Source organism: Oncorhynchus mykiss, chromosome 16, assembly GCF_013265735.2.
Source record: "Oncorhynchus mykiss isolate Arlee chromosome 16, USDA_OmykA_1.1, whole genome shotgun sequence".
NCBI classification, from domain to species: domain Eukaryota; kingdom Metazoa; phylum Chordata; class Actinopteri; order Salmoniformes; family Salmonidae; genus Oncorhynchus; species Oncorhynchus mykiss.
In genome coordinates, this window is record NC_048580.1 from 60,849,987 (window position 1) to 60,862,430 (window position 12,444).

Consider the following 12,444-nt stretch of genomic DNA (forward strand, 5'->3'; position numbering starts at 1 on the left):
GCTGCTATATCAATAGATTTGTCAGTCAATTTCTCCACCCACCATGCACTCTTTAATTAAACAGCCTACCTCAGTGTCAGTGAAGGCCTGTCAAGTTAAAACCAAGACTTGAATTAAGGGGTATGAGAAGGTATGCCATAGGCCTCGCATTATTAAAGAAAATGGCAAACAGCACAGGCCTACTCCTTGTTAGCTTAAGGTTTTTAAGAAAATAAAACTGATTTGAAATATAAAGTGATCTGTAACAGTGCTTTGGTCCTCGATGCTTTATGCTAAAAAACAGCTGTAAAAAACCTGGGAAAGACGTGACACCGATGTATATGGGAATATCATTGTTTAGTTTCTTTGAGATTCAAAGGCTGAGCTACAACCTCCTATTGCCGAGGAGACAAAAACTAGACTTTGCTTGGGAAGTAATCTAATTCTGTCACTATCCATTGATTAAGATATTAACTTTCTGTACAATAGATGTATAAACCCAAACATATTTTATGGAAACACTTGTGACCTTATCTCGTTTTACACGTTATTACACCAACCTCGTGACAAACTCAAAAACAACTTTATATCGAAGGAGTGACTTTTATATTTATTGGCCTGCACATGCGCAGTTTGGCGTGACGACCGTTAGACCGGATGGCGTGTTTCTGCGCATGAGTTTAGCTAGGCAACGTAGCCATGACATCGACTACAAGCATGATCGGAATATCTATTGGGGAAGCAGTTTCTGCCTGTCTTTGATAAAATGCTGTCGCATGGGTGGAATAAGTTACCCTAACCAGAAGGCTCGTTCGAGGGGAGCACTTTTGTCAAGTCGGTGACGCCTTTCAAAGTGTGTTGCATTATGCTTAGAAACATTGTCCAACTTGCGACTACATGATCTTTACAAAAATCATGTGACCAAAGGTCCTGCACTTTTTGATGAAGTCGCCTTACAGTCGCTGCACTTCTCACCAACTGCACCATGCAGCCATCACCTGCATTGTGGGAGGCAGTATTTGCCAACTAATCATTAGGGTGTCAGGAATCACCTTTGATGCAATTCTAAAGCTACAAACGAAAGCGATATTTGAGACCTCTCTAACCAATTAATTGTACACACATTATGTTTTCAGTTTGTGAGTGTGTGACATGGGGATATAGAACAGTTTGAGACATTTATACAGAAAAACGTTTATAGGCAATTGCAGCTATGTTGATCTGAGCCTTATTGTTGGAAAACCATTACCATGTACGACTTTCGTACACTGATACACCACCCCGACTTCACTAGCCACATTGTATCTACAGTCGGCTTCATTAGGCTTACTGCTTGAACACACCCAGATACTTTTTCATCGCCCCAATAGTTAGAGTAAGGACAGTGGAGGCTGCTGGGGGGAGGACGGCTCATAATAATGGCCGGAACGGGGCAAATGTAATTGCATTATACCATTCTGCTCCAGCCATTACCACAAGCCAGTCCTGCTCAATTAAGGTGCAACAACATCATATGGGTAAGGATCACTGAGGTATAATAAAAACTGAGTCCAAGATGTCCGCTCGTTGTTTTCAACGTAATCTACCCATGTTCGCATACCGAATCATGGACCATCTATATCCGGGTTGCATCCGGTTTATACTGACCAACATGCAAATCGGAACTTGGAAATTTTGACATTTACGACTTGCTTGGTTGTAGTTATACACCTGCCATGTTCAATCAGTTAGCAAGTCGAACATTTCAGAGTTTTCTATTCCGACTATCATATTAACATGGCAACAGGGATCAGCAACAATGCCTTCTGTTCGTCATCCAAAAACATGCTGTGAGTAATGGGGGGGAAAACGGCCTCTGCAACAATTATTTGATTAATTCAATGGATGTTTTGTGGACCAAGGTGATGGCTAAAGTGTCTTATTATGAATTTTCTAATCTGCCTTCTCTATGAGGCCGTGTATGGAAATAGGCTTTATGGGCAGTGTCAGTACCGAAATAAAACTGTAGGAGCAGTCGAAACTGTGCATCTAAACGAACTCTGGCCCCTTAGTAAGCATTATGGGTGTGATACTAATCTGATCCTAGACCCGTGGTTTAGTCAACCTATCAGAGAAGAGGGCATCAAGAAAATACGGAAGTAAATGTCATCTCACTCCACCTTCTCTGGTCATGTGACTATATAAACCGCAAAACAACACTGGTGATCGAAATAAGTCTGTAAATAGTTGTCCTGCAAGAAAGAACTTGCTAGCAAGATAAATTGTTTACACTTTACAGGAAATTATAACTGGATCCACACCTGTCTAACAGGCAGGCCGTTTCAATGCATTACAGAGAACCGAAAACGCTGCGGAGATGGACGCGTACGATTTGTTTACAAGTTGCAGAAAGGGCGACATTTCCAGAGTTAGGTAAATGGAGTCTGTGGAATAGAAATGCGTAGTTCGCAGCAACGGGATGAGGCTATCTAGCTTGTTTAGCTATAAACAAAGACAACCTTGTGGTCAGTAGTAGTGTTACAAATATTTAGCAAATTTGTCAGTGAGCTAACGTTAGTGCCTATGTTAGCATACGCTATGCTATTTGCGTTGGTTTGTTGAAGTCTGGTCCTTTGAAGTCATGCCAGTGGCGATATTGTGTTTGTGTGTTTTGGTATTACTAGGTTCAATTTATGTGCATGAAAGTAGGTTTAGCTAGAAACTATAAATACAACTCTTGTTTATTCTGCGCACATATCTGGCAACTTCCAACCTGGAAACTGTTTTCCAAATTTTAAGTAGGTTGCTTTCCATACTCTTCTCCTATCTATTAGTGAAGAGTGCAATAAAAAACCACTATTCCTCTAAAGTGGGCTATATGGTGTTAACGTATGTTAAATCAAACAAGGTAGTTTGTCAGTCTAGAATTTGGAATACAGTTAGGATTGTACTGTTTGTATGGAATGCGAACATGTGGAGACCAGCATTAAGATGAAGACCGTTTCTGCCATAACCCGTCTTATTAACTGCCTGTATTGGCCTATTGACCTTCCATTTTCCTGTCAAGGTATCTTGTTGAACAGAGAGACGTGGACCTCAATGTAAGAGACAAATGGGACAGCACCCCGTTGTAAGTACGGAGTTAATATTGCAGAATATAACCTGCACACAATATATTTGACAAGATCATTGTTAAGAATGTAATGTAACTTAACAATGTATTCTTCCACAGGTACTATTCTTGCCTCTGTGGCCATGAGGAGCTCGTCCAGTACCTGTTGGCTAATGGTAAAGCTGGAATTTGCCCCAAGAGTCAAAGCACATTTACATGTTTTAAAAACTGTTTTTTTTTGGGGGGGGGGGGGGGGTCTTGTTACATTGCAGCCTTATTCTAAAATGGATTAAATTGTTTAAACAGGTTTAGACATTTTTTTTTTAAATGGATTAAACTGAATATAACATTTACATACGTATTCAGACCCTTTACTCAGTACTTTGAAGCACCTTTAATAGTGATTGCAGCCTCAAGTCTTCTTGGGTATGTCGCTACAACCTTGGCACACCTGTATTTGGGGAGTTTCTACCATTCTTCTCTGCAGATGATCTCAACCTCTGTCAGGTTGGATGGGGAGTGTCGCTGCACAGCCATTAAGGTCTCTCCTGAGATGCTCGATTGGGTTCAAGTCCGGGCTCTGGCTGGGCCACTCAAGGACATTGAGTCCCACTCCTACATTGTCTTGGCTGCGTGCTTAGGGTCGTTGCCCTGTTGGAAGGTGAACCTTTGCCCCAGTCTGAGGTCCTGAGCACTCTGGAGCAGGTTTTCATCAAGGATCTCTGTACTTTTCTCCGTTCATCTTACCCTCGATCCTGACTAGTCTCCCAGTCCCTGCTGCTGAAAACATCCCCACAGCATGATGCTGCCACCACCGTGCTTCACCGTAAAGATGGTGCCAGGTTTTCTCCAGATGTGATGCTTGGCATTAAGGCCAAAGAGTTCAATCTTGGTTTCATCAGACCAGAGAATCTTGTTTCTCATTGTCTGAGAGTCCTTTAGGTGCCTTTTGGCAAAGTCCAAGTGGGCTGTCGTGTCTTTTACTGAGGAGTGGCTTCCGTCTGGTCACTCTACCATAAAGGCATGATTGGTGGAATGCTGCAGCGATGGTTGTCTTCTGGAAGGTTCTCTCAGCTCCACATTGTGTTGTTGGTCACCTCCCTGACCAAGGCCCTTTTTAATTTTATCTTTAACTAGGCAGTCAGTTAAGAACACTTTTTTCTTTTCATTGACGGCCTAGGAACAGTGGGTTAACTGCCTTGTTCAGGGGCAGAATGACATTTGTACCTTATCAGCTCTGGGATTTGATCTTGCAACCTTTCAGTTACTTGCCCAACGCTCTAACCACTAGGCTACCTGCTCCCCTGATTGGGCGGCCAGCTCTAAGAACGGTCTTGGTGGTTCCAAACTGCCACTGTGTTCTTGGGGACCTTCAATGCTGCAGAAATGTTTTGGTACCCTTCCCCACATCTGGTGCCTTGACACAATCCTGTTTAGGTGCTCTACAGACAATGCCTTCAACCTCATGGCTTGGTTTTTGCTCTGACATGCACTGTCTACTGTGGGACCTTAAATAGACAGTGCCTTTCCAAATCATGTCCAATCAATTGAATTTACCGGTGGACTCCAATCAAGTTCTAGGAACATCTCAAGGATGATCAAGGGAAACCGGTGCACCCGAGCGCGATCTCATAGCAAACAGTTAGAATACTTATGTAAATAAGGTATTTCATTTTTTATTTTTTTTTAATACATTTGCATAAAAAATTAAATCTGTTTTTCGCTTTGTCATTATGGGGTATTATGTGTAGAGTGATGAGGAAAAACAATTATTTAATCTAATTTAAAATAAGGCTGTAAAGTAAGAACATTTTGAAAAAGTCAAGGGTTCTGAATGCTTTCCAAATGCACCGTTAACCTATATGCAATTAATTGTGTCTTGGAGGTGACCTGTACACTGTTCCATTTGGGCTTTCAGGAGCAAAGTGTGAAGCCAACACATTTGATGGAGAGCGATGCATGTATGGGTCTCTGAGTGACTCCATCCGACGTCTCCTAAAAGAGTACAAGTGCATCACAGCCCAAGCCATGCAGAGGGACTATTATGACCACTTCCTTCTCACGTAAGGCGCTGTAACGCTACAATGCATCTTAACTGCATCATAATGTTTTATAGTTGTTAGCTTTGTGTTTTCCTCATTTGGTGTTGCCTGTACTTCTGTTTGTCTGCTTATATTATACAGAGCAGTGAAACTCTATCATCAACACTCATCAGCCCTGCTTTCTCCCTGTCCTCCCCTTCTGTCTGTGCTGTCTGTATCTAGGTTACTGGAGCAGGGCCAGTATAGTGACGTCAAGTTCCTGGTTCACGGTGAGACATTTCAGGCTCACCGCTGTGTGCTGAGCGCTCGCTCAGAGTACTTCACAGCCATGTTTGAAACCAAATGGAAAGGAAAGAACTTGATCCCCCTCAAACACCCTTTGGTAGGTGTTGTGTTACACCACCTCTTTCAGATAGGCATGACAGCAATACGTTGGATTGGAGGGGTGTAGCAGCTATATTTGAGGTTATTGATAGAAAATGTGTTTACTTTACTTTATAATATGCTATTTACCTTGTTATTGTGTTAGGAGTCATTACAACAAGCACAATTGCAAACCATTTAATACAGGGATTATATGAAGTATGTACTAAAAAGATTGTTTCAGTAAGAATTTCTGTGGAAACAAACTCAATCAGGGCAGTATGCATAAATGCTACCAAAACATTCACTGGGCCAAAAGGGAATATAAAGTAACAGTGTAAACACAGTAAAAGATCCATATGAATTAAGAAGAAAACATGTTTCACCCTGTTTCAGATCAACCCAGCAGCCTTTGGTGCCATCCTGCAGTATTTTTACACTGGTGGGTTTCTCTTGGTTGAGGTGTATAACTAGATGTATGAATGCAGAATTAGGCTAAGATCACAAATTAACATAATGGAAGTTGAAATATCAGACATGTTGACATTTTAATTAAGATTAGGCAAACGTGCAGTATATAAAATGGCATTTTGCATTCAAAGATGTCTAAGTATGTCATAGTCATCCCAGTGATTGTAAAGGATGCCTGATTGATTGATGACTGATATGTATGTTTCGATCCAGTCAGAAGATTAGGGTATTTTCAGTCTTTCTTTAAAGAGGTGATGATATGGCATCCATAAAGTCTAACATAACTGCATCATAAAGAGCCAGGATACACTGTCTTTCAAAGTTGTGTAGCCTGCATTTAGTGTTACAAAGCTATGAGCTAACCGGCTTTCGCTTCCAGGTCGTATGGACATTGATGTGAGCCACGTGGAGGACTGCAAGCGGCTGGCCAAACAGTGCAAAATGGGCGACCTTATTGATGAGTTGGAGAGCAAGTGTAAACAGGTGTATGAGTTTGGTATGCTCCCGCTTCTTAAATCTCCTGAAATTAGGCCTACACGTTTACATTGTTACATGGTGTCTCACCTGTCTCTCTGTCTGCCTCCATGCATAGTCTCCAATAAACCAGGGACCTGTGTAAAGGTTCTGACCCTGGAGCCTCACAGCTGTCAGCATCAGGAGGAGATGGCTCAACTGGCAGACTGCGCCCTCCCTGCTGAGCTAAAAGTAAGAACATTACAAACTAGCCTGGTCCCACATCGTTTAGGATTTAGCCAACTCTTCTAACTATCATTGTTAGCATGGCAAGAATAGTCTGAGGCGTTGGCTAAAGCACATACCAAACAGATGTGGGACCAGCTAATCATATTAAAGGTTGCAACTTATGATTATCCCTTGATGTAAATAAACCTTTTGTTCATAATAAGTGAATTGTCAAGGATTTTTGTCATTTTGTTTTGTTTTTCTGTAGGTGGGATTTGGCGAGCTTCCATTTGACAGAACTGACAACTTCCCTAGCTACCCTGACATTTGCTTCAGGGTTGAAGGTTATGACTTCCTGTGTCATAAGGTGTGCTCCACATACCTCTAACAAAGTACAAAGATGTATGAGTTAATCGTCAGGCTATGATTTTGGAATTAGTCATTATTTATGCATCTCCTCAGTTAATTATTATGGGCTAAAAAGTTGTCTTTATCCCCTCTGGACAGGCGTTTTTCTGTGGACGCAGTGACTATTTTAAGGCGCTGCTGCAGGACCACTTCAGTGAGGGAGAGATGATGCAGTCCCAGCCCAGCACCCCAGTCCTCACCATCCACAACATCTCCCACGAGATCTTTATCCGTCTCCTCTATTACGTCTACAGCGACGACACGGAGGTCAGTTCAGACAGAATTCCTGCAGTGATGATATTTCTATGAACTCACCAGTCTTGTCTTTCTCTCCTAATGTATTGTACTACTCTCTCTGCCTGGGTCCAGCTGTCCCCAGAGAATGTGTTTGATGTGCTGTGTGTGGCTGATATGTACCTGCTCCCCGGGCTGAAGCGTCTGTGTGGTAAGACGCTGGCCAAGATGCTGTGTGAGGATAACGTGTTGCACATGTGGAAGACATCCAAGCTCTTCAGACTGTCTCGTCTGGAGGACCAGTGCACGGAGTACATGGCTAAGATCATAGAGAGGGTGAGTGTCTGTCATTCTAGGCTGTGCAAGGATGGTCGTTGCTGTGTCCCATCTGACCTCTTCCCCTCTCCTCAACAGCTGGTAGAGAAGCCTGAGTTTGCTGACATGATCAAGGAGGATGCTGGGGCGGTGGAGGACCGACACGAGACTGACTCCATCCCTCTGGTGGACGACATCCGCTTCCACATCACCAGCAACGTTCAGACCTTCAGTGCCATTGAGGAGGCCAACGTGAAGCTGGACGCCCTGGATCAGCTGCTCTCCACCATCGGTCTGGAATGCTAATGAGAAGGTGTGGTGGTGTGTTAGGGCTAGTACTGGCTAAGCTAGCTGCTAGCCAGCTGCTGGCAAGAAGGACTTGTATTGGACTGTTGAAGGGTATTGGGGGAGACATTAAATAGCTTTCACATTATACACACAAAAATAGTGTTTATTTCACCAGCAATGGCTTCAAATAGTTTAAATGCTTCTGGGCCAGACCAGGTGGTGGGCAAAGCACCTTTTTGCGAATAATGTGAAAGCTGATAATGCAACAATTTGTGTATTGGGTACATTCTAGTATTGACCTGGAATGTCAAAGACCGAAGTATGTAGGGACTGGAGGCGTCAAGTTGCTATTGAGTATCTAGACAAGGATAGGGTTGCTGAAGAAGTTGAGGATGATGTTGCATTGGAATGAATGAAACACACAGATACAGAAGCCCATGTGATGAGGATGAAGAGTGAGGAATGGAGTGTGGACTCTGATTGTAATATATATACTTTCGTTTGCGGTTTTATTTTGAAGTAATGTATTTTTCTTGGAACAAAACAGTTGGGGAATGACAAGTCATCTGACCACAAACATAGTAGACCCAATATCACAGAAGATATTACAGTATGTCGGCTTAGAAATGTAGCTATTAAAGAACCTTCGCATTTGTGTGAAAAATACCCAATTATGAAACTCTCTGTTTTTAAACAAAGAGACTCAGAGAAAGAGCAAATATTTTACTTGTGTGATGAATTAGAATAGAATAGAATTCTGAATGACAGCAAATGTTTCCCCTAACATGGACATCACTCTTATTTTTACTTTCACATTTTCCTGACTGGTATGAATTTGTTAAACTATGTTTTAGCGGCTTGCTTTTCTTAAGAGGCAAGACATTTTGATTATTTTTCACCTTGCGCTAGTATATTGTAGGCCTAAATGCATGCTGATTACTCTTGTTGTGTATGCATGATTTATCTTTATAGAATGTAGCTTTTTATTTAGGTGTTAGGAGAGAGGAAACCATAGCTAGTTACATGGCTATGTTAAATATTGTTTAAATCCAAAAAAGAACGAAAAGAAATTCAGCCTCATATGTCGCATATGACAGACAATGAATTGAAACGTTTTACTGTTAATCATGAGTAAAGTAAAGAATTTGTTTTTCTGATTTAGTTCTGAAAAAATGATGACTGGAGTCAAGTAAAGACCCAATAAGAGATAATTTACAAAATGTAAGTGTTTTTTATTTTTAGTTGCCAATAATTTAGAGAACTTATGACACAACTTGTAATCTACTCGATTTGATAACTAGGTATTGAATCCTGTCAGTCACATTCATGCAGCAAATGCATTTAGCCTCAATTTGCATGCAGTGTGGGGAAACCACGGTAAGAAGGAAATGAGTATTTTCACATACAGCAGTCACAATGATCCTAATTTCCTTAAAGCATACTTGCATGTACATGGACAAGCAGACAGACAACTAACCACAAGCTATTCAGTGCAATTTTGATGTATTTATTTTGAACTCAATCCAAGTCCCAATATCTCTTATTTTTAACTATGACATTCCACTGCTATGCATATATCACTTTCAAAATACAAATGTATTTTTTCATTGTCAACTTTACCACATATACTACTGGATAAGCATAGGATTGTGCTGTAAATAACAGTAACACCTGTACATGCTGAACAGACAAATACATGTTATTTGTTTGTGAAGCTTGTGTGATTTAAGTTTCTTATGCGGGCTGTTCTTTAAGAGGATAACACACGCTATAGTTAGTAATGATTTCCCATTATATGCACAAAGTAGGATCAATCATTTAGCCAGTCCGCTTTGATAAATATGTAAGGGATAATCAACGAGAGGCTGTGCCTTCTCTGGAAAAGAATGAACAAAGTGGAAGGTGTGCAGCTGAGTTGCATTATTTTCCAGAGAACGCATAGAGCCCCGAGTTGATTATCCATTTTATATCATGGCTATAATTTAGCACATTTACCGCTAGAAATGTGTTCAACATCCACTTAGATAGCTATGCAGTTTACTAGCTAGTGACGGTAGTTGCCTTCGTAACCAAACAAACGTGCTAGTTTAACCAAACCATCAATCGTAGTTTGCTATTATGAAAGTCGAATTCTACAATGCCAATGATGTTTTCAATTCGAATTTTGCTTTCAAAAGCAGCTCAAACATAGCACATGTAAGAATGAACTATAGCCATTGAATTATACCGTGCAAATATACCATGCGTTATAGGGAAATAATGCATGTTCTAGAATGCCCTTCAAGTTAATCCAAAACAAGTATTCAACAATGCCATGGTATAATTAACCAATAAAGCCTGAGGGGGTGTGGTGTGTGACCAATATACCACGGTTTAGGGCTGTTCTTAAGCATGATGCAACAAGGAGTGCTTGGATACAGCCTTTAGCTGTGGTATATTGGCCATATACCACAAATCCCTGGGTTGACTTGTTGCTATTATAAACTGCTTATAAATGTAATTAGAACAGTGAAAATAAATGTTTTGTCATACCAGTGGTTTACGGTCTGATACCACGGCTTTCAGCCAATCAGCATTCACAGCTCGAACCACCCGGGTTTACAATTGGATATAACTTGTTTTCTCTGGATGTTGAAGTGATTGTGTGTGGTAGTAGGATGGTCCATGACAGAGCTTACAATTTGATTTTTTTACTCCTGTATTTAGCTTATATTTGAAACAGAAATGTTTTACCATTGTCACATTGTTAGCAAAATTGACTCCATACTTTTTATTTTAAGTGAAATAATATATTATGTACCATGCTGTCAGTACAATAAAAAGTGAAGAAAAAATGCATTTCCATTGGTGTTTTTGTTCTTTTTGAAAGTTACTTGTACATATTAAACACATTTTCCTTAAAGTCCAAAGATCTGGCCCGCAGGTGATTTTTTTTATTTTTTATGTTAGACATACAGTACATTCAAAGTATTCAGACCCCTTGACATTTTCCACATTTTATGTTACAGCCTTATTCTAAAACTGATTAAGTTAAATATTTTCCTCAATCTACACACAATACCTCATGAGGACAAAGCAAAAAAAGGTTTTTAGACATTTTTGCAAATGTATAAAACATGTAAAACGTACCTTTTATTTACTTAAGTATTCAAACTCTTCGCTATGAGACACAATTGAGCTCATGTGCATCCTGTTTCCATTAATCATCCTTGATGTTTCTACAACCTGATTGGAGTCCACCTGTGGTAAATGTAAGTAATTGGACATGATTTGGAAAGGCACACACTTGTCCATATAAAGGTCCCACAGTTGACAGTGCATATCAGAGTAAAAACCAAGCCATAAGGTCGAAGGATTTGTCCGTAGAACTCCACAACAGCATTGTGTTGAGGCACATATCTGGGGAAGGGTACCAAAAAATGTCTGCATCATTGAAGGTTCCCAAGAACACAGTTGCCTCTGATTCTTAATTGGAAGAAGTTTGGAACCACCAAGAAAGATCCTTCCTAGAGCTGGCCACCCAGCCAAACTGCTTAATCGGGGGAGAAGCGCCTTGGTCAGGCAGGTGACCAAGAACCTGATGGTCACTCTGACAGAGCTCCAGAGATCCTCTGTGGAGATGAGAGAACCATCCAGAAGGACAACCATCTCTGCAGCACTCCACCAATCAGGCCTTTATGGTAGAGTGGCCAAACGGAAGCCACGCCCCTGGGAAAGGCATATGGAGTTTGCAAAAGGGCACATAAAGGACTTTCAGACCATAAGGAACAAGACTCTCTGGTCTGATGAAACCAACATTGAAGAATGCCAAGCATCACATCTGGAGGAAACCTGGCACCATCTCTACGGTGAAGCATGGTGACAGCATCATGCTGTGAGGATGTTTTTCAGCGGCAGGGAATGGGAGACTAGTCAGGATGGAGAGAAAGATGAACGGGGAAAAGTACAAAGGGATCCTTGATGAAAACCTGCTTCAGACCGCTCAGGAACTCAGGCTGGGGTGAAGGTTCACCTTCCAACAGGACAACGTAGGCGTGGCTTCGGGACAAGTCTCTGAATGTCCTTGAGTGACCCGAACTTGAACCCGCTTCAACATTTCTGGAGAGACCTGAAAATAGCTGTGCAGCGACGCTCCCATCCAACCTGACAGAGCTTGAGAGGACCTGCAGAGATGATTGGGGGAAGCAGGTGTGCGAAGCTTGTAGGTTCATACCCAAGAAGACTCGGCTGTAATCCCTACCAAAGGTGCTTCAACAAAGTACTGAGTAAAGGGTCTGAATGCTTATGTAAATGTGATATTTCGGTTTTTGTAATAAATTAGCAACATTTTTAATTTGGGAAATCTCTTCTAAAGTATTCCCATGTATAATAGAGAGATGTGATTATAAACAAATATAAGAAAGGTTTTTAAATGATTGTTTTAGTGAAATATTATACCTGTTTGTGCTTTTTTGCAGTCAATTTGCAGTCTACAAATGATTTGTAATAACGTTTTGGCTGCCTGACCATCTGCTCAAGAAAAAGTTGGCCCCCTGCTGAATCTATTAGTTGATTATCCCTGTTCTTGAAGAT

At 41.1% G+C, this 12,444-nt stretch overlaps 1 protein-coding gene across 4 annotated transcripts; it reads left to right on the forward strand.

Moving 5' to 3' along the window:
- The first annotated feature begins 686 nt into the window (after positions 1-686).
- On the forward strand, positions 687-10,710 carry abtb1 (ankyrin repeat and BTB (POZ) domain containing 1). 4 transcript variants are annotated; one of them, XM_021566842.2, is made up of 12 exons: positions 687-1,496; positions 3,026-3,088; positions 3,191-3,246; positions 4,989-5,133; positions 5,335-5,494; positions 5,872-5,917; positions 6,326-6,442; positions 6,539-6,651; positions 6,896-6,994; positions 7,135-7,302; positions 7,405-7,605; positions 7,684-10,710. In XM_021566842.2, exons 4-12 carry the CDS (start codon positions 5,030-5,032, stop codon positions 7,888-7,890), a joined length of 1,215 nt encoding a protein of 404 aa, XP_021422517.1. In that variant the 5' UTR covers positions 687-1,496; positions 3,026-3,088; positions 3,191-3,246; positions 4,989-5,029; the 3' UTR covers positions 7,891-10,710. The 4 variants fall into 4 exon arrangements, with proteins under 4 accessions (XP_021422517.1, XP_021422516.1, XP_021422515.1 ...); XM_021566841.2 differs by lacking the exon at positions 687-1,496 and adding an exon at positions 1,578-1,808; XM_021566840.2 differs by lacking the exon at positions 687-1,496 and adding an exon at positions 1,871-2,391.
- Positions 10,711-12,444: the final 1,734 nt, after the last annotated feature.

Excerpts from the sequence above, each read along its gene's own strand:
- abtb1 (XM_021566840.2), top strand. The coding sequence starts at position 2,336 with ATGGACGCGTACGATTTGTTTACAAGTTGCAGAAAGGGCGACATTTCC. Across the intron at positions 2,392-3,025 it reads GGCGACATTTCCAGAGTTAG|GTATCTTGTTGAACAGAGAG; the intron begins GTAAATGGAGTC and ends TTTCCTGTCAAG. Across the intron at positions 6,652-6,895 it reads CCCTCCCTGCTGAGCTAAAA|GTGGGATTTGGCGAGCTTCC; the intron begins GTAAGAACATTA and ends GTTTTTCTGTAG.